Raw genomic sequence first — 20,989 nt, 5'->3', positions numbered from 1 at the left:
TGTTCTAAAGTAACCTTGAAGATATATGGCACTAGACTGTAACATTTCATAACAAGTCTTCCAGTGTATGCGTCTGTGCCTGGAAGTCCGCAAGTCAAAAAACGTACATAGGGAACAATGTTTATTTGGAAGACTTAATTTTTTTTAACTGTGCCCAGATTTTTTGCCCTGTCTAGAAATTACTTTCGCAGAGTAATGGAGCGGGAGTCCATTGATTGTTTGCCTTAGTCTGGTTACCATGGAATTATCCAGCCGTCCATGAACTGAGCTATCTCAAGGGACAGCACAAAAAACTCTGCAGCTGTTTTAACCCTGATGACATTAAAAGGTTGTAATTGCAGCTTCCAATAACTGGATACCATAAATGAAGCTATCATCTAGAAGTAAGGAAAATGAATAAAGTGGTGGTATTTCCTCTAGAATGAGATCACCCATCCACATCAGTTCTGTGGTTGCCAAAACTTTCATCTTCGTGATACGTCCTTAATAACGCTGTGTCTTGTATTTCAACATTATCAAATTTTTAACATCAAATCACATTATCTTGCTCTGCTAGTGAAATGCCATCTCTGTCCTGGTAGCACCGTTTTCACCCCTGGGCTACTCTAAGCCCTTGTTCTTAAAGTGCCGTTTGGTGCAGTATTTCTTCGCTTTTTCTAAAAGCCACTAAAATGGCACAATAGCTGCTATTGTGTAAACTAGGCCAAAAACATAATTTCTAAAGGATGTAACTAAATAGACAATGGGGCAGATTTACTAATCATGTAGACAGCCTAAACTTAGACCAGCTGTGTTCTGCATGATACATTTGAAGTCTACACCATCTATGGTGCATGTGATTGCATTTTAAGACAAAACCAACATCCCTTTTCTTTTAAGACGCTTTGGTTTTCAAGGCAGGAAGGCCAAGGCTGGGTTCACGTCACGTTTTTGCCATCTGTTTAACGTATGCAAAAAAAAATTATACATACAGTGGCATCCGTCACCATAGAGTTAGAAACATAGAAACATAGAATGTGTCGGCAGATAAGAACCATTTGGCCCATCTAGTCTGCCCAATATACTGAATCCTATGAATAGCCCCTGGCCCTATCTTATATGTAGGATAGCCTTATGCCTATCCCATGCATGCTTAAACTCCTCCACTGTATTTGCAGCTACCACTTCTGCAGGAAGGCTATTCCATGCATCCACTACTCTCTCAGTAAAGTAATACTTCCTTATATTACTTTTAAACCTTTGCCCCTCTAATTTAAAACTGTGTCCTCTTGTGGAAGTTTTTCTTCTTTTAAATATGCTCTCCTCCTTTACCAGTTCCATTGTAAAAATAAGGAATGCGTTAACGTATATGTTTTTTCACCGGACTCTGCAGGATGGAAAAGCGTAGTGTGCTACATTTTTGCATCCTTTTTTCCCCAAGGTATACATTCAATGGATGGCAAAAAACTTTATGTGACCCCCCAACCTAAAGCAAACTGACCATTTTTCCCCCTACTCCTGTTTACTGTAGTTGTATGGTCAGTCAAGTCTCGTTAAAGGGTCATCAATTTTTCAAAAAACTTTTGATATTCATAGAGACATGTCAAACGTTTTGACCGGTGGGGCCTGAGTGCTGAGACCCCCACTGATTTTTAAAAAGAGACAAGCAAAATGCTTACATATCACGCTCTCTCTCCTCGCTGCAGAGGGTGGAATTGAGATCGGCCTATAGACTACTACTGAGCCTGTCTCCTGTTTTTGAACACTCAGTGACCCTTTATGGGGCTAGAGATTTGCCCAAGTTATAGGACCCTGGACTACCAATGTGTTATATTATTCTGCAGCAAAGATGGGCATCTTTTAGATCAGCCAAACATCAATAGCAGCATAAAAAAATTGCTTGCTATTGTATTGGTTATGATTAAAGAGGACCTGTCACCAAAAAAAATGCAATCTGCAGACAGCATCTTATAGAGCAGGAAGAGCTGAGCAGATTGATATCTATTTTCTGTGGGAAAAGATTCAGTAAAAATGTATAGAATATTTTTGACTTTAGTTTTACATGGGGGAGGTGTCTGTGTGTATTCTCAGCTCCTCCTGCTCTATAACATGCTGCCTGCAGATGACTGGTGACAGGTCCTCTTTATGCTTTACATAGCATACAAAAGGAAACCAAATTAAGAACAGAGCAAGAAGAGCTTTTCAAACGTAATTAGCCGGAATTGGTGATGTGATTTTGATTTCGGTCTCTGGCCCTTTGGTTCTTGACTTAGGGCTGGGTTTCCCCATGAACATTGATGTAACCCACTGAACCTATGTCAAGGGTTGCATCCGCATTAAATCATTAATTAGGGTCGAATCTGACCATGGACAACATCTGCATGGAGTTTGTATGTTCTCCCCGTGTTTGCGTGGGTTTCCTCCAGGTACTCCGGTTTCCTCCCACACTCCAAAGACATACTAAAAGGGACCTTAGATTGTGAGCCCCATTGGGGACAGCCTGATGCTAATGTCTGTAAAGCATTGTGGAATATAGTAGCGCTATATAAATGCATAAAATAAATCAAATTAAATTAATAAATTTGCATTCTTGGAATACAGGACATACATGATCTACATTCAGTGAGGACCTGTCACCACAAAATGCAATGTGATCTGAATGCACCATGTCAGGCTGCTTTCACACCAGCGTTTTTTGCTGGATCCGTCATGGATCAGCAAAAACGCTTTCGTCATAATAATAATACAATCGTCTGCATCAGTTCTGAACGAATCCGGTTGTATTATCTCTAAAATAGCCAAGATGGATCTGTCTCTAAAACCATTGTAAGTCAATAGGGGACAGTTCCCTTTTTTTTTGTGTCCGAGAAAACGGATCCACCACCATTAACTTACATTGTGTGTTTTGCTCCACACCACATCGCGGACAGAAAAACACTGCTTGCAGAGTTATACTGTCCGCGATGGGGATGCAGCCAAACGCAACCGAATGCATTGTGGCGCACTCCGCTTCGTACAGTTCAGTTTTGTTCCCATTGACAATGAATGGGGACAAAACGGAAGCGTCCCCCCCCCCCCATGACAGATCTCAATAGTGGAAAGGGAAAGCGCAGATGTGAAAGTAGCCTTATAGAGCAGGTGAATCCAAGCATATTAATATATATATATTTGTGGGAAAAGATTCAATAAAGCCTGTATTTCATCCATTTATATCTTTACTTTTTCCACCTCCTGTGAACAGCTATCGGTACAGGGAAGAGGTGTTATCAGTGCATGCAGTGCTATCAATCACAGATAACACCTCCTCCCTGTACCGATGTGCACAGGAGGTGGACAAAGCAAAGATATAAATGTGTAAATTTCAGATTTTATTTAATCTTTTCCCTTGAAAATGTATCAATCTACTCAGCTCCTCCTGCTCAATAACGTGGTTGTTTCAGATTGCATTGCATTTTGTCCTCTTTATCATGTGTTCTGCAACCGAATATGCGATAAAATAGTTCAATAGCAAGGTATCTTGAGTTAACACAGCAGCACCTTCAAGACTGCTGTGATATATCTAAGAGCAAATGTGAAAAAATGATATTCCTTTATGGTATGCATGTTACGGTATAGTATACTGCACAATGTCAGTTCATGTAAATGATTAAAAAGTGAACGGAAAAAAAAATCTAAAGTAAAACAAGCATCATTTATTCTTTCTAAACTTGCTGATGCTTCAACATTGAAAGAGGTAATGTGATGCTGTGTATATGAAAGATGTCATTCTTGCTAGCAGTGGTTTGCAGTCTCCCGTGGGCTAATGATAGTCCTCTTACTGTAGAGCGTAGGTCCTCAATGTATTTAGAGCGGAAGCTGGTGTGTCATGCTTGACACTCTCCAGTTCTCCACAATGGACCCATTCACTTGCCTTGACATTGTAACCCTCAATTATCCAAGCATTAAATTTTATTGAATGAAAGCATTTTGAGGACTTGAAAAAGATGCATTAACATCTTTACAATTTTGTGGTTTATGTGCTAGCGCGTTCCAAGGCATGACCGCACACTGGTCAAAGAGCTCACTGATGGGTGGTGGAGAATTTCCGAGGGGCTATCTGAAATGTGCTGATGATGTGTTTTGTTGAGATATGTTGTTGTCAAAGTTCCGGCTTGAACATCCCGGACCTGGTGGAGCCATGTCATCACCGGGATGGTAATGCACCTCCATGCATGATGACGTCACATGATATATGATTTATCTATACCAGGGATGCACAAGCTTTTCTGGTTAGGGGCCACATTGTCAGCCTGAAGCAATTCCAAGGGCCGAAAATAAAACTTAAAGGGGTATTACCAACTGAAATACTATATTTATGGCATATTGAACATAGAGTATATATTATAAATGTCTAGTTACACTTCCAGGACTCCTATCTAATGAGAGAATACATTAGAGATACATGTGAGCAGTCACAAGACATAGACATACATGTATGTTACCAGATGGTTGGGGGCCGCACAGAATAGTATTGAGGGCCGCATGTGGCCCCTGGACTGCAGGTTGTGCACCCCTGATCTATACTATATGAGGTTTAATTAGACCCACTTCAAGCATTTATCCTTCTTTTGTATACATTTCCATGTTTGTAGAAACTTTGACAGGTTCAATATATGGTAAGGTTCAAAATCAACACAGATGTGAATGGTTGATATCAAACTAAGAGGTTTTGAGAATAGGCCTGTAGGGCCATGCAAGATCATGTATTCCTCCAAGAAGTTATGAATGCAATGCAAAGAAGGTCCAGATGGGTGTTTCCATTCTGACACTATCCAATCAGGGCTGCCAATTTCAGATTGTGCAGGGGCACACTGCCAAATGGTAACACCCATCTGGACCTTCAGTGCAAACTGCTAGCAATTCATTCACAACTTCTAGCAATAATAATAAAGGAGTCATAGAGTTATAAGAATAGATGAACCAGAATTGTTATTACATGGGAGATGCAAGTAGTTACTAAAACAGACATGAATTGGTACTGGAAATCTGACACAACATTTCAAGTGCACTGCTATTGATATAGAGTAGCTCTTAGGTTAGAAGGTTGCTTTCCATTTCCACAACATCCATAATAGAAATTCTAGGTATTTTCATATAACATTCTAGTTTTTGCAGATACCTTAAAGAGGACCTTTCATGGTTTTATATTACCGTAATTGAGATAAATACCTTTACTTGCGGGGTACCCCCAGCTGATGCTGCCACCCTGCCTGATTTTTTTTTAAATATCGCCCCTGCACCCCGCTGTGCCGTGATCCAATCACAGCGGAGAGCATCACAGCCAGGGAGAAGGAGACGCCCATTGAGAAACCCTGGCGTCTCCTCCTCCCTGTACCAATGCTCAGTATTAGCATACTGTGTGCAAAAAATACAGGGGGGCATAGCGTGGTGCAAGAACGATATTTTAAAAAAATCAGGCCGGGTGGCAGCAAGTAAAAGGTATTTATCTCAATTAATATAAAACCATGAAAGGTCCTCTTTAAGTAATTTACTATGAATACTACTAGATAATTCAAAGCCTTTAAATCTAAGACACAAGAAAAGGTTAAACCTGCTGGTGTAAAGGAAGTGAGTAATATTTGGTTGGTGCCTATACTCTTCCAAGTACATCCAGAGCAAAAAAATATATTATTTTCAATTTCAGCTTTTAAACTGTGTAAATCTGAGGCTGCCCGAGACTCCCCATTCAGATTTCTTTTCATACTGTTTTATTGAGTTTTTTCCTATTTTGTATGGTATGGTATGAAAAACAGTATGACCTCTGCCAAGATTAACAGGAACGTGACTTGATTTATTGACCGTATTTCTTTGCGTGCTCTTCTTGTGTCACCTAAACATAGTACAACTACATCCTTTAAGACGAGGGAAACCTTAGACCATTGAATGCCGATTGCCAGAACCACACTGGAAGTCCCACAATAGCACAGCTGTCTTTTTGATGTGCTCTTTCTGCTGCCTATGCCCACGCTTGGCATGTATCACGGAGCCACAGTTACACGCTGTCTACCGTTTGCCATGTGCCTCTAACATTTTTGAGAGTTGTACTGCTTAGCTTGACAAGAATCTGCGGCAGCACCTTGTTCTAACGGTGATGACTATTGCTGTAGGATCTGATGCTTCTGTGAACCCTGATGGTGGTTGTGTAATGGTTACTATTATTACTGAAATACAACTCCATGTGGAGCTTACCTCAGCATCAGCTATGGAAAACATAGGTCATAGCACATGGCTGTGTCATGGTATTTGCTGTTTTTTTTTTTTCAATTTTTTTTTTTTTTTGTTACCCTTAGGCCCCTTGCATCTCTTAGCAATCATCTGTGAAAAATGCATGCGATTTTCACGCAGCCCCATTCACTTCTATGGGGCCAGCATTGCGGGAAAATCACAGAATATAGAACGTGCTGCGATTTTCACGCAACACACAAGTGATGCGTGAAAACCAACACACATGCACACAGCCCCATTGAAATGAATGGGTCCAGATTACGTGCGGGCACATTGCGTTCACATCACGCATTGCACCCGCGCAGAATACTCGCTCGTGTGAAAGGGGCCTTAATGGAATGATCAGTTAAGTACTAGACTAAAGATCAGTTCTAGTCATTAGTGATAAGCATTGATAGCATCTGTCAGCAGATTTGTCCCTATGACACCTGGCTGACCTGTTACATGTGCGTTTGGCAGCTGAAGACATCTGTGTTGGTCTTATGTTCATATGTGCCTGCACTGCTGAGAAAAATTAGGTTTCAGTATATGCGAATGGGCCACCACTAACAACGGGGTGTTGCCATTACACCTAGAGGCTCTTCTCTCTCTACAACTGCCATGCCTTCTTCACTTTGACAGGGCCAGGCAGTGAAATTGTCATCACACCTGGCCCTGTCCATCAAAGTGCAGAGGGTGTGGCAGTTGCAGAGAAAGCAAAGCCTCTAGGTGTAACGGCAACACCCCCATTGCTCCTAAAGGATCATTTGCCTAAATTAAAACATTTTTCTCAGCAATGCGGGCACACTTGAACATGGGACCTACACAGATGCTTTCAACTGCCAAGCGCACATGCAAAAGGTCATCCAGTTTCATGGTTACAAATCTGCTGATGCCCTTTATTTGTAGAGTTTTAGCTACCAGAATAGAAGCATTGAAGTGGCTGCTACAAGATCTACTTTTTTTTTATTAAAAGAGTGCTGAAACTGAGGTTCAATAACGTTTATGATCGAAGATGGCACACATCTTAACCAAATCACTCCCTTCCCCAACCACACATACACACAGACACACACACACACACATACACACACACTGATCATCCCAAATGGTCTAAGTTCAGACTGGAAAGGACAATACTGTTTTGAAGGAACGCCATTCAGAGCCTTAGGGCTGCAGGAGGGGGGCTGCTTCTGAGGACTATATCTTAGGCTGTGATTGGAATGCAGCCACGGTCTTATGTTAAACCTGAAAATCAAAGCTTTAAAACAAGACGAAAATTGCATCACTAGCCACAATGCATGGTAAATTACACCCTTAAAAAAGGGTTTCAGTGATAGCTGCAACACCTGCAGGTTTCAATCCTGACCTGATTTCTAAAGGCTTTATCTCTCTATGTCACACAGAATGTGTTTAAAAGCTTAGATTGTAAGCTTTCAAACAAGACCAGGATCACATCTATAGCTGATACATAGCCCGAGATATGAAGGGTTAAATCAGCCTTCCCTTCCTTCAGCTGGCTGAGATGTTAGCGTGAAGGAGTAGAGGGGTGGCCAGTGGGGGAAGTGCTTACAAGCTGCACACAGGAGAGAAATGGAATGTTTCTCCCTGTGTAACTGTGCCTATTCTCAGGGGTAGGATAACATGGACTTCTGTGCATGTTATCTATCCCTGTCTCCAATCTCCCATCAATCAGAGAGCATACTTGCTTGATATATGGGTGTATTTGTTTTGTAGAAAAACAGTGAGAAGATGAGCTCTTTTGCAAATCACTCTGGTTTGTTTCCATCCTGTACATAGCACTTCCTGCTGCTGTATTCAACCAAACCCATGGGGTACTTCTTCTTCCTCTACCATAGCTCCAGGCAGTGGCGTACACACAATCCACGGGGCCCCGGTGCGAAACTGATCCATGGGGCCCCCTTCCGTCGAGGCCCCCCCCCAACCCGCTGCCGTGCGTGTATGCATGTGTGTGTATATATATATATATATATATACTGTATATTACTATATACAACAGGATGATATTCTGAGCTACTAGCAATGATTTAAGATCATTAGGCTACAGAAATATAGCAGAGTTAGTTATAAAGCCATTGATAGGCCAATGAAGTATTTTACCATATGAAGGCAAAAGAAATGCATGACAAAACCAGCTCTGCTACATCCAAGCATATACTAGAAGCTCAATAGAAGTGCCTACACAAAAGAGCTGCATCCCAAGACAACAAAAAACCCATTACTTCATAGCACAAGTCACCAGTCATAACTTTACATACATTGCCCAACTCTCAGCCCCCATCAGACCTCACTCTGAAAGCCGGACCGGCTTCTTTGCGCAGCGCTCTCCCTCTCCCTTTCTTTTCCGGCGCCTTCTCCCTGTCCCTGCATCTCAACGTCATGTCCGGCACACCGCACTGCCGGCCGGGGAGGAGACTCAGGGGCAGGAGCGTACATAAAAATCACTGGGCCCCATAGCAGGAATCTAAATTGGGCCCCCATTCCCCTTTTATAGCCCCTCCCTTTGTTCCATGAACTATTCTTGCTGCTGCGTTTTATAATTTATGCCATCAGTGTACTGATATGTGAGGTACGGGGTATAATATATGCAGTGTATACAGTATATACAGTAGTGTAATATGTGAGGTATAATAGATGCAGTGTGTACAGGTATATAATAAATACAGCAGTGTATTGACACCTCATACCTCACATATCAGTACACTGCTGTATATACTATATATCTGTACACACTGCATCTATTATACCTTGTACCTCACATATACAGTATATACAGTAGTGTAATATGTGAGGTATAATAGATGCAGTGTGTACAGGTATATAGTAAATACAGCAGTGTATTGACACCTCATACCTCACATATCAGTACACTGCTGTATATACTATAGATCTGTACACACTGCATCTATTATACCTCGTACCTCACATATATAGTATATACAGCAGTGTACTGATATCTGTACACACAGCATCTATTATACCTTGTACCTCACATATCAGTGCACTGCGGTATATACTATATATCTGTACATATTGCATGTATAATACTGTGTAATATATGCAGTGTGTGTGTGTATGTGTGTGTATATATATATATATATATATATATATACACACACACACACAGAGCAGTGTATTGATGTGAGACATAGAAGGTATAATACTGTAGCTGCAGTGTTTACAGATATATGTGGTCAGTTACACATTATGGTCACTGTGTGTGTGAGGTACATGAGGTAGTGGTCACTGTAACTGTCTGAAGTATTATATATGAGTGAGCAATGAGTAAAAACAGGGCATGGAGGGGGGGTAAATGATGAAAAGTGGAGGACCTCCTCTTACCACTCCAGTCCAGTCTGTATGAATTAACGCAGAGCTGATTGTGAACTGCTAATACTTGCTGTTAGGGGTTGAAGGACCTGGGATGATGTCATCACAGGTCCTGGCAGATATACCTTTGAAACCTAGGAACTACACCAATTTTGGTGCAGTTCCTTTGCTAGATTCTGCAGGACCTGTGATGTTGAATATGATGTCATCACAGGTCCTGGCAGATGCACTGTTCTAACCTGGGAACTACACTTTACACTGTGCAGTTCCCTTACAGGACCTCTGATGACATCATCAAAGGTCCTTTAGCTTTAGAAAGATAAATAGGAGCAATTAGGGGGCGGGGCCTCTCCTCCACTTCGGGCCCCGTCTGCCTTTATGGTAGGTAGCCACTGCTCAGGGGGAGGAGACTCAAGGGAGGGTAGGGCTGGCAGCAAGGAAACTCAACACTGGGGGGGCGGGCCCCGGGCCGGCCGCCCGGGTTATACAGGCACGGCACTACTGCAGGGAGGAGACTTAGGGGGAGGAGACTCAAGGGAGGGTAGGGCTGGCAGCAGAGAAACTCAACACTGGGGGGCGGGCCCCGGGCCAGCCGCTCGGGTTATACAGGCACAGTACTACTGCAGGGAGGGTCCACAGGCGGCCGGGCCCCCTGGAGTGCCGGGCCCGGTCGCAAGTGCGACCCCTGCGACCCCTGTATGTACGCCACTGGCTCCAGGACTGCCCCTAACAATGCCCAGCTAGTTTATAGCCCCTCCCACCCAGCTAGTTAGACGCAGTCCACTGCTTTGACACGCCCTGGGATATGACATCACAGGAAATAAGAAAGAACTGCATGGACATGGTCATGTGACTACAGGCCAGAACGGAAGATAGGAGCGATAATGGTAAAAGAAATACATTTCGAATGATAGCTACCTTCCTAAATGATTATATTAAAGGATATTGATGCAAAACTGGAAAGTTGTAATTTTGCTTAATATAGCTCTACTAAATTATCTCTGGCACATCAGATTCCATATTCTCTTATTACATGGCCAATATTTTAATACTTTCTCTTTATCTCTATATCATAAGCATAATGAATGTATTACACAGAAACTTACAGTCTTCAATGAAAAGTGGTCTATAACATCATACGGAGGCATTTGTGGACCTATGTCGCTTTCTTTCAGTAGATGATGAACCTACTTTATGTTGGGTTTGGTTGCTCACGCCAGCTATGTCCAGTGCTCCTAACTTTTAGCAATATCAGCAGTACAATATGTGTAGGTCTTCATAGTGCATGTCTTAATCTGGTTTCCTTTTGTATATTTACAGGTCACTTTGCATTTGACCCCAATCTCAACAGTCTTGGTTCATAGCAAACCTCTGGTGTTCATCTTGAACTCCCCGCGGCCTGTGACGTGGGAGCTGAAGACTGAGAGACTGGAAGCAGACATTCCAAGATTTTTATTTGTGAGTATATACTGGATGTGGTTGCGTAATTAACAGAGGTGCGGCTGCATACAGAATAAATATATCAGGTTATTTTGTCGTGTCGTTGTAGAGCCCTATACACCCGTTTTAGTAAGAATACTACACGCACTGGGTTTTAGGAAGAATCATGAAGATCATTTAGTTTTGGCAACAGTTTTGATATAATAGAAGTAGACTCTTTAATAAAAGAGTGCGTGTTTTCGGTTAAGACTGCAATTTCTTCCTTCACTGATGGTTTGCTGCATTAGTCATGTGATTAGTCAGACATTAGAAAGGGCGAGGCTTTTATACGTAGGTACTGACAGATCATGTACTGCATTTCACATATTTCTGTAATGCTGCATCTTTAAAAGAGTTGGCCCATCAATAATATTTCTAAATCAGTGGTCCCCAAGTCTGCTTTGAATGGAGCAGTAGTGTGAATGCATGATTACGGCTCCATTCACAGTCTGTGGAGCTTCTGAGTACTGCGCTAGGCCACCGCCAGCAATCCGGTAGAAATGGATGAAGTTGTGGTCACAAATGCCCACTGCTGCTTCATTCACACAGCCGATTTGGGGATAATCTCATGATCAGTGGGGTCCCAACATTTGGACTTCGAGCAATCAAACATTTATCACCTGTCTTGTTGGCCCATCCCTTTAAAAAGGACCTATCAGTTCTGAGAAATGTGACAGTGGATGAAAATACCTCAAACCAAGAGCCTAAACTTTTTACTTCATACACAATAATGTTATTTATAAGTCATTTGATAAGATTTCCCTGTGTATTATGCTGGCCAGCTAGGAGGATACAGCTGCTTCTAAAGAATTAATCTGCTAGAGTAGGAGGATGCGTCTGCCTTTGAAGGGTTAATCAGCTAGAGGTGGAGGATAAAACTGGTTCTAAAAAGGTAATCTGCTACAGGAGAAGGGAATCCTATTTACCTGATCCTTTCTGCTGGGTGTTGGTTCCTTCACTCCCCTGCTACTACTGCAGATCTTGGGGTCTTCTCGTATCAACATCCAGTTTGACGTGGGTCTTTTGCATGCTGCAGCCAATGATTGGCTGCAGTGGTGATGTGTCCTCTATGCGTCATGTCACTGGGTCGTGTGAGGCATGGAGAACACGTCGCTGCTGAGGCCAGGCATTGGCTTCAGCAGCCATGTGTCCCATGTCATAACGGATGTTAATAAAGGGAAATCCAAGATCTGCAGCAGTGACGGGAGAGTGAAGTAGCTGGAATCAAGTAAGTATGATTTCCTGAACAGATCCAGCCACGCTGGGGATTCTGCCTAAAAGCCCCCTTCCCCAGTGGTGAACAACCTCTTTAAAGGATCACCTAATTGTGGCAGTTATCTGCTGATCTGTTTTTTTACCAGTGATTAAAGGTGTTTTCCATGACCTCAATAAAATTGAGCTGAAGCCCGAGAATGTTACAATGAAACAATAAAAGGACCAATAGTCACCCTCTCAAGCCCCTGCCCTTCCAGCGTCTTTGCTCTGATGGTTGCAGTTATTTTTGTTTTTATTTTAAAGTGCAGTATCTATGATGTGCCCAACTACTCCGCGGGACCACCACAGCCAGTCACTGGCCTCAGGGGTCTCATGGAGTGGTTGGCTTCATCTTAGCTGCAACCCCAGTCAGTGGGGCCATCGTACAGCGATATCCATTGTGCAACACTCTGTCCTGCAGGGCGCCATTTTATCCAGTTTCAGATACATTCCTGTGGCCATCGTCAACAACCTCAATTGTTTGAATGTGTCCTGCATGGGTTACCTTACTACAACCCTCATCCTTATCATCAAACCTCCCCCTTCTTGACACCAAATGGCTAGTGCGGCTGGGTGACATAATGTGACCCAGAAGTATTGCATTAGCGTTAGCAATCATCAGTTTTATTAATTTAATGTAGTTATTGTGTTATTGATTGTAAGACTTCCTAAAACGATTAATATGACTTTCCGTCTGTCATGGGAAGATTGGTCACCATTGTAGCAGGTAACCTGAGCAGTATGTCACCCGTTTTTAGAGAACATAGGATTAGCACACAAGGTCTTGATCTTTCGGAAACTAAAGGTTTTTTAATTATAATTTCAAGGTAAAGGGGATTTCATTGTGTGGACGCTGGCGGCTGAGTGAAGGTTTTAATTAAATATCCATCGTAACTCCCTGGCGATGATAACTTGGAGTGTACTGGTCAGAGTAATGTGCATTTCACTCATAAACCTGTCAATGCTTTTATAACATTGAAACAGGCCTGTTTTATTAAAAAAGGATTTTGTTCCAGCTTTTCAGCCGTTTGACATTATCTTGCACCTTCTAACCTTGACGTATCTTTCAATCAACGTGTGTGTAATACAATCTGCGTAGAAGTACAGGTGAAACTCGCAAAGTTCATTTATTTCAGTAATGCAACTTAAAAGGTAAAACTAATATATGAGAGACTCATTACAGGCAGAGCGAGATATTACAAGCCTTTATTTGTTATAATTTGGATGATTATGGCTTACAGTTTATGAAAACTTTGAACCTAGAATATTGTACCTTTTCACAATATTCTAATTTTAAGTTGCATTACTGAAATAAATGGACTTTTGTACGATATTTAAATTTTTCGGGTTTCACCTGTATGTTCTGAGATTAATTTATTATTACAGCTAGTTTTAGGAAAGCATGAGAGGGTGCAGGGATTATGGTTATCTGCTATCACTCAAGACACTGCGAGATGGTAAAAATTTCTTACGTTTCACACTCGTATTGTAATCACAGCTAAGAGAAACGTTGTGTTAGTGAATTAAACCTTCACTGTTTTATTACATATGCACTAAAAACCGGGGAGGAAACATGTGCAAATCCCTCAGTGAACACATGCACACAAACACATATTAGGTCACATATTAGGGCGCCAGACTAAAATTACTGCATGTCAGGCTTTTTAGTCCGGCGGCTTTCTCCGTGCACCGCCGTGCTGCGCCGGAGCTCCGCCCCCTGTCTCCATTATAGTCAATGGGGACGGAGCGGCGGTCCGGCGGCACGGCGAAATAGCCGCAGGACGGATCCGACATGGTGAACAGCCTGTCGGATCCGTCCTGCCGCAAGTGTGAAACTAGCCTAAATCTCCAACAAGATACAGCCCAGACCCACCACTAAATGCGGCTTCAAATATCTGGTGGGAGGACACAGGCTGTATTCAATAGTGACCCACAGTAAATACACACAAAGTGCTATGTGTGAGATGGTACCCTGTAGCTAAATGATTGTAAATCTACCCTCTCCATGTATATCTAGACTCAATTCAGCTAAGGGGATGGGACCTGGCCGCACAATATGGGTAACTGTCAAATCTCGCCCGCCACTAATATATCACTGTTTCCTGTATATCCCCTAGGTCACCAGCTAAATGGTCCAGATTTACATGTTGAACGGCTATCAGCCCTATCACAAAAACAATATGACAAATAGACATATAACACCATACACCTCAGGTGGTGAGGCGACGGCATCGGCTACCCCAGCTCCTCATGAGCCTCGTTTGTTGACGAAACGTAGAGTGCATAATAGGGTCTCGAGTACAGACTTAGCGCATCGTGATGTTTTTGTGATAGGGCTGATATTCGTTCAACATGTGAATCTGGACCATTTAGCTGGTGACCTAGGGGATATACAGGGAACAGCAATATATTAGTGGGGGCGAGATTTGACAGGTACCCACATTGTGCGGCCAGGTCCCATCCCCTTAGCTGAATTGAGTCTAGATATACACGGAGATGGTAGATTTACAATCCCTATAGCGTAATACCGTCCTGTTTATATATTGCGCTACAGCATTTCGTACAGGAAATAATTTATCTACAGGGTACCATCTCACACATAGAACTTTGTGTGTAATTACTGTGGGTCACTATTGAATACAGCCTGTGTCCTCCCACCAGATATTTGAAGCCGCATTTAGTGGTGGGTCTGGGCTGCATCTTGTTGGAGGTTTAGTGACCTAATATGTGTTTGTGTGCATGTGTTCACTGAGGGATTTGCACATGTTTCCTCCCTGGTTTTTAGTGCATATTTAATAAAATATTGAAGTTTTAATTTACTAACACAACGTTTCTCTTAGCTGTGATTATCTGCTATTACAATCCAGTTTTACAAATAGTTTCTTTAAAATATAAAATAAATTTCCAGTAATTTCTCCAAATAAACTGCCATGTTTGTGTACATGAGGAGTAACACTATTTCTAGTCCATTATACAATTTATTCTGGCATTTTGTAGTATGTGTCCAGTGCGAAAAACATGCTCCGCGTGGAAACGTGATTTCTCGTTATGGACACTGCTCGTATCACAGGACCGCTTGGCGTTATAATGATTTCTAATGCTCTGTGTCTCTGCCTGTCCTTGCATCTAGTGAATGGGCCAAGGGCTATTCATAGTATTCAGTATATTGGGAAGACTAGATGAGCCAAATGGTTCTAGATAGGGCCAAGGGCTATTCATAGCATTCAGTATATTGGGCAGACTAGATGGGCCAAATGGTGCTTATCTGCCGACACATTCTATGTTTCTATGTTTTATACTGACGTAATGGCGTCAGTGTAATTCAATAAATACAGGTCTAGCAGGGTCACAGCATTATAAATCATTATAATTCCTTGTGGTCCCGTGAGCGTGTTTTCTGTCTTGGACATGCTCTTTTGAAAGAGGCCTAAGTCTTAACTTTTTTAGAACTGCTGGGTGGAGACTGGCTGATCATCATGTCGGCTATACACAGCACATGGATAAAGAGGAATACCTGCTCACTACCTCCCTGAAGTACACCCTCAGAAGAAGCAGCAGCAGTAGTGTAGAACGTTACACAGCAGAACCTAGCAGTTTTTACGTGAATCCAGCAGTGAAATAAGACAATAAATCACTCAGAAGTCTCTCCTCAGTCTCCCTGCCTCTGCCTGTCTTCAGCAGCTCCTCGCTTCTCCTCCTCCCCTCTCCCTAGACTTCTGTGTAATCTGATCCTTTAGTGAGCCGGCAGCACTTTGTTGATGGTCTTCACTGAAGATTTATCTAAGCATTGAATTGACATTTAGAGACAAGGAAGGGGAGCAGGAGAGGAGTCTGATAAGGGGAAAAGGAACCATATTTCTCTGATGTGATATATTACAAAGTTTCTTGTATTTGCCTGTACTATACATTCCTGAATAAAAAGAAGAAGCAATAGCTAGTCTTTAGGTAAATTATATATTATTTTGGATACTCTGGATACTTTAATTCCTTCTAAAAAGCTCACATGAGGTTAGATTTTTTTATTTACTAAAACAGCACCACTCTTGCCCATTGGACTGTGATTGTTATTACAGTTCTTTGCCATTTACTTGAAGAGGCAAAATTGTAGTTTCAGACACAGCACATGGACAAGCGTAACACTGTAGATAAAATAAACAGACTAAGGCCTTATGCCCAATTGCCCATGGCCATATTTTTGTCCGATCCATAATTTTTTGCAGATCGGATGCAAACCTATTCTTTTTTGTGCAGTCGCAAGAGATGCGGACAGCACACCATGTGGATCGCGAAACGGATACGGTCATGTGCATGAGGCCTTATTTTATTTATGAAGGTTGATTGAATCCCATTGGCTATTACAGTCTAATTTTCCATCCCAAAAAAATACAAGACTATTTTTATATTTTATGGATAAGAAACTACACAAGTCCAGAAAAACAAAAATGCATAACGGGAGATGAAAAAAGTATAAAACCCAAACTTGAAGCTGATTTCTTGTGTACCTCTATTTATATCTATCCTAAGTGAAAGAACTGATGGTTTTCAGTAACTTTGCTTGCAGATTCCTGTGGTATTTTAAAAGAATAGGATTCTTAAGTCGAGACGTTGAGCTCCACCCTCGCTCCCAAATGAATTAGAGTATAGTGTAGCGTAGGGAACTTAGCCATCCCAGGCTGGTCTGCTCATTGTGGCTTAAGCTTCTAATATGAGTTAATAAGGTTGACTCTATGGTATGAATTATGCCGTCTGCAGGCCACATGCAGATGATATACAAGGCACGCAGCAACAAGAATTAGCCAGTACATTTTGTGGGCTTAGCTCCAAAACACAACTGAATTTGGATCTTATTTGGAAGGTCTTTATAAACATTGCCGAAACTGCAGAAGGTTTTCATTGTTTTTGTTGATTTCCTTTTTTTTTTACCTTAAAGTTTTTTACTGTCTAAAAAAAACACGTTCAAGTTTCCTGATGCAGTCTTGGAAGCCAAAACAAGGAGTAAATTCAGAAAACAGGAGAAGTTGATTCTGTCCTTAATCCTTTCTCTCCTTTTATGATCCACTCACAGGGGAAGGTTAGCTATAGACCCCACAGGGAATTCCTGGTGGAACGATGAACCAGGTGGCCACTCAAGTCTTCCTCTCTGCTGCTGACTGGGTACATAATGAGCTCTCAACAGTAATTAACACAGTGCGAATCAGGTACTCCTGTACCCAGCCAGCGGCTGCACATGCCCTTCTGAATTCAACTGCTGTGGCCCGCACCTCACCTCCTAAGCTCCCTGCTTCATAGACAACTAGAGGGGGACAATAGATGGTAGCTATTGATGGCCACCAGAGAGGGACAGCTTTTGGGGCAGTATATAGTTGTACACTGTGTTATTTGATTCTGCTGGGATGGTATTTTGCGCTATGGTATTGTTGACCCCGCCTACTTGTGTTGCCCCGCCTTCTGTTAGTTTGGACCTGCCTACAGAATGGGGCCACATTTTTATTTTTTTTTTCTCCAGGGCCACTTTAAGTTCCCAGTCCACTCCTGCCCATTCCTGATTTTGGCTTCAAAAAATGTATCAAGAAACCTGAATGTCAGGTCAAACCACAGGTCAATTTCCACTGCAGATTTTTCCCTCAGTGTGTGGATTAGATTTGGTAAAATTTCATCTATTTTGCCAGCATTGTGACATTGAGGATTTTCCACAAACAAATCCGAGGTGGAAATTCGGAAGTGTATCCACCACATATGAACATACCCTAGGGGTACTTTCAAACATAGGTTTCTGCTACCATTTTTCTTAACTTTTTCATTTTTAGTGGTGTTTTTTTGCTGTAAAATTTCCAGCCAAAAGTCTATGGAAAATGTGAAAAGCAGAAAACATAAGTGTTTTTTTTTTTTGCTACTGCCACTTTTGTTAATTAGCTGGCGTTTTTGGCTTTCTTGCGTCTTTTCAAAAACATGGAGCTTTTGGTGTTTTTTCAGGTGTATTCACTTGAAAAAAATACTATTGGACAAAAAACACTGCAAAAACCACAAAAAATGCATCCAAAAACTCATGTGGATGCTGTTGTTTTGGCATTTTTTTTAGTGGGCAAAATTTTGTCTGTGTAGGGACCTTAAACTACTTCTCTATGTTGTCCTAAATACCCATCTAGAATAGCATGAAAACATGTCCAATTGAGGTTGAGGTGAACAAAGCCAGGAGCAGCCTGGTTAATATATTCGCCACAAACTCTTCGTATTATAGCAAAAACATCTATCTAGAATTGTTTAGTGACTACATAATTCCTCCAGCAACGGATTGAATCACCCAACTCCTCATATCTTTTCCAGCAACAGTTAGGCTGTCCATACACTTTCAATAGCTGCCGGACGATCGTTTGGCCGTCAGCGATCTCTCCTGACCAGTGGCGTACATAGAAAAGTAAGGGCCCCATAGCAAGGATCAAACCAGGCTCCCCACACAGGACAGAAGGGTTTCCGCCTAAACACCTTTCAATGACCCTTGGGCCATTTTTTACACTGCCTCATTTGCTAAAAGTTGTTCCTTTCCCTCCTCAACAGTAGAAGAGGGGATGATCCCAACAGGGCCCCCTCTTGCCCTGGGCCCCATAGCAGTCGCATTGGTCTGCCACTATGGTAGTTACGCTCCTGCTCCCTCTCGGCTTCCCTATACAAATACACTTTCGCCTTTTTGGTCTATGGGGAGAGCGGAGAAAGAGGCTGCCAAACATTTATATTGATTTTGCCCGATCCTTGTCTCATCATCTGTAGGGGGAGAGTTGAGTGCTCCTCACACACATTAGTGTGCCATCCAAACCTGGGTTCAGCTGACAAAAGACGAATGGGTATGGCCAGCTTTACATTGCTCTTCTAGTAGGATCGTGATGCCATCTTGATTTTGTTTTCCTTTTATCTTAATATGGTTAGTGCAGTATATATTTGTTTTTGGTGACTGCTGATCAGAACGCAGATAACACTTCCCTCCTAGAGAGTTTTGTGATTAATTAGTACAGATAACCCCAAGACATGGGAAAAAGTTCAGGCACAGGATTCAGAGTAACAAATATGTTCTTCTCTTTCTCAGTAAAGTTGGCTGAAAGTACACAAAATGTTCACCTTAAATGCTTACCACTTATGTAGTGACCCTAACTAAAAAAAAAGATTTGTATCCTTCCTGATGACACTATTGTTACATAGTTGCCCTTCTGAATAACTTTCATTCTTTGTATAAGATATCATGTTATACAAAGAGAACCCAAGAAAACACAGTTTCTGAATTATTACACCACTTTAAATGAATCAGTCAACCGGCAGATTGAATTTAAAGTGAAACGCAAGACAAATTTTCACAATCAGTATATATAGACTTGAGGCCCCTTTACGCTGCCCAAGCATTGGTCAGATCATTGCTAACAAGCGTTCGTACGGACGTTCATTGGCCATAATCTGCCGGTGTAAAGGTGCCAGCAATTCTCCGATAAACAAGTTAAATGCTCATTCATTGGATATTAAGATAGTTTGTGTAGACACCTAAATCATCTCTTGTCGGCAGCAGATCGTGCTGTGTAAACAGCGTCTGCTGCTGGCAAACAGCGATTATGTAAAGGGGCGAGCGATGGCATTAACGATCACTCCTCCCCATACTGTGGAGGAGATCGCTTGCATATAAATACGGTGGTCTCCTTCACTGACGAGCAGGCGATTGCCGGGATGGAACTCCTTCTTCTCGACAATCGTCTGCTCAGTTGAGCAGTATAAAGAGGCCTTAAGGGTCCTTTTACATTGATTGATGATCTGGCAGATTATTGAGAGCGAAGCAGACGTTCCTGATAATTGCCTGATCTGCAGCACAGATAGGGGCTGTATTTACATGCAGCAATCTCCTCCACTGTATGGGGACAAGAAGTCTATACATAGAAAAGCATTGTTTCTGCGCAGCAGATCGATGTTAAGACAGCACAATCTGCTGCATAGGAACAATGATTTTTTTGTGCCCTTTCCCTCAGGCCATTTATCGGGAACCAACATTTATACAAACACTCATCCCTGATAATCTGCCACATCATCCGTTTGTGTAAAGAACCTTTAGGCTAGGTCTACACGACGACATGTGTCGCGCGACAGGGCACAACTACACTGCAACATTTGTCGCGCACATTTTGTCGCACCAATGACGCGCGACAATTTTTATAATAATAGTGTATGGTGTTGCAATGCGACATGCTGCGACTGCGACATGCTGCAACTGCGACAGTCGAAGAAAAATTCGTCTCAAATGGATTTTTTGCAACTGTCGCATGGCAGTCGCAGCATGTCGCATGTTGCAGTGCAACACCATAGACTGTCATTATAAAAAATTGTTGCGCGACATTGGTACGACAAAATATCGTGCGACAAATATCACCTAGCCTTAGGCTGCTTTCACACAGTCAGAACAGGTGCAGATCTTTCCATTACACCTTATCTCTGTGTAGGCTTCACTTCTGGTTTTGGCTCACAATCACTGATGGAAATCACTGACCAAACACTGAAGTGTGAACAAGGCCTTAGTTATTTGGTCAGTGATTTCCATCAGTGATTTTGAGCCAAAACCAGGAGTAGAGTCTACACAGAAATAAAGTATAATGGAAAGATTTGTACCTGTTCTGTGTTTTGGACCCTTATCAGGTTTTGGCTCACAGTCACTGAT

The 20,989-nt window shown here is 42.1% G+C and overlaps 1 protein-coding gene across 3 annotated transcripts in view; it reads left to right on the top strand.

Moving 5' to 3' along the window:
- Positions 1 to 20,989, top strand: part of TGFBR3 (transforming growth factor beta receptor 3) — a 191,470-nt gene that overhangs the window by 85,561 nt on the left and 84,920 nt on the right. For all 3 annotated transcript variants that reach the window (XM_044300757.1, XM_044300756.1, XM_044300755.1), the window contains exon 4: positions 10,894 to 11,031. In XM_044300757.1, coding sequence (XP_044156692.1) covers positions 10,894 to 11,031 — 138 coding nt within the window. The remainder of the gene's footprint in view (positions 1 to 10,893; positions 11,032 to 20,989) is intronic.

The sequence above is a fragment of the Bufo gargarizans genome, chromosome 7 (genome assembly GCF_014858855.1).
Source record: "Bufo gargarizans isolate SCDJY-AF-19 chromosome 7, ASM1485885v1, whole genome shotgun sequence".
In the NCBI taxonomy this organism is placed as follows: Eukaryota; Metazoa; Chordata; class Amphibia; order Anura; family Bufonidae; genus Bufo; species Bufo gargarizans.
Note: the sequence above shows the minus strand (reverse complement) of the source record. Positions and strands in the feature narration are given on the sequence as shown.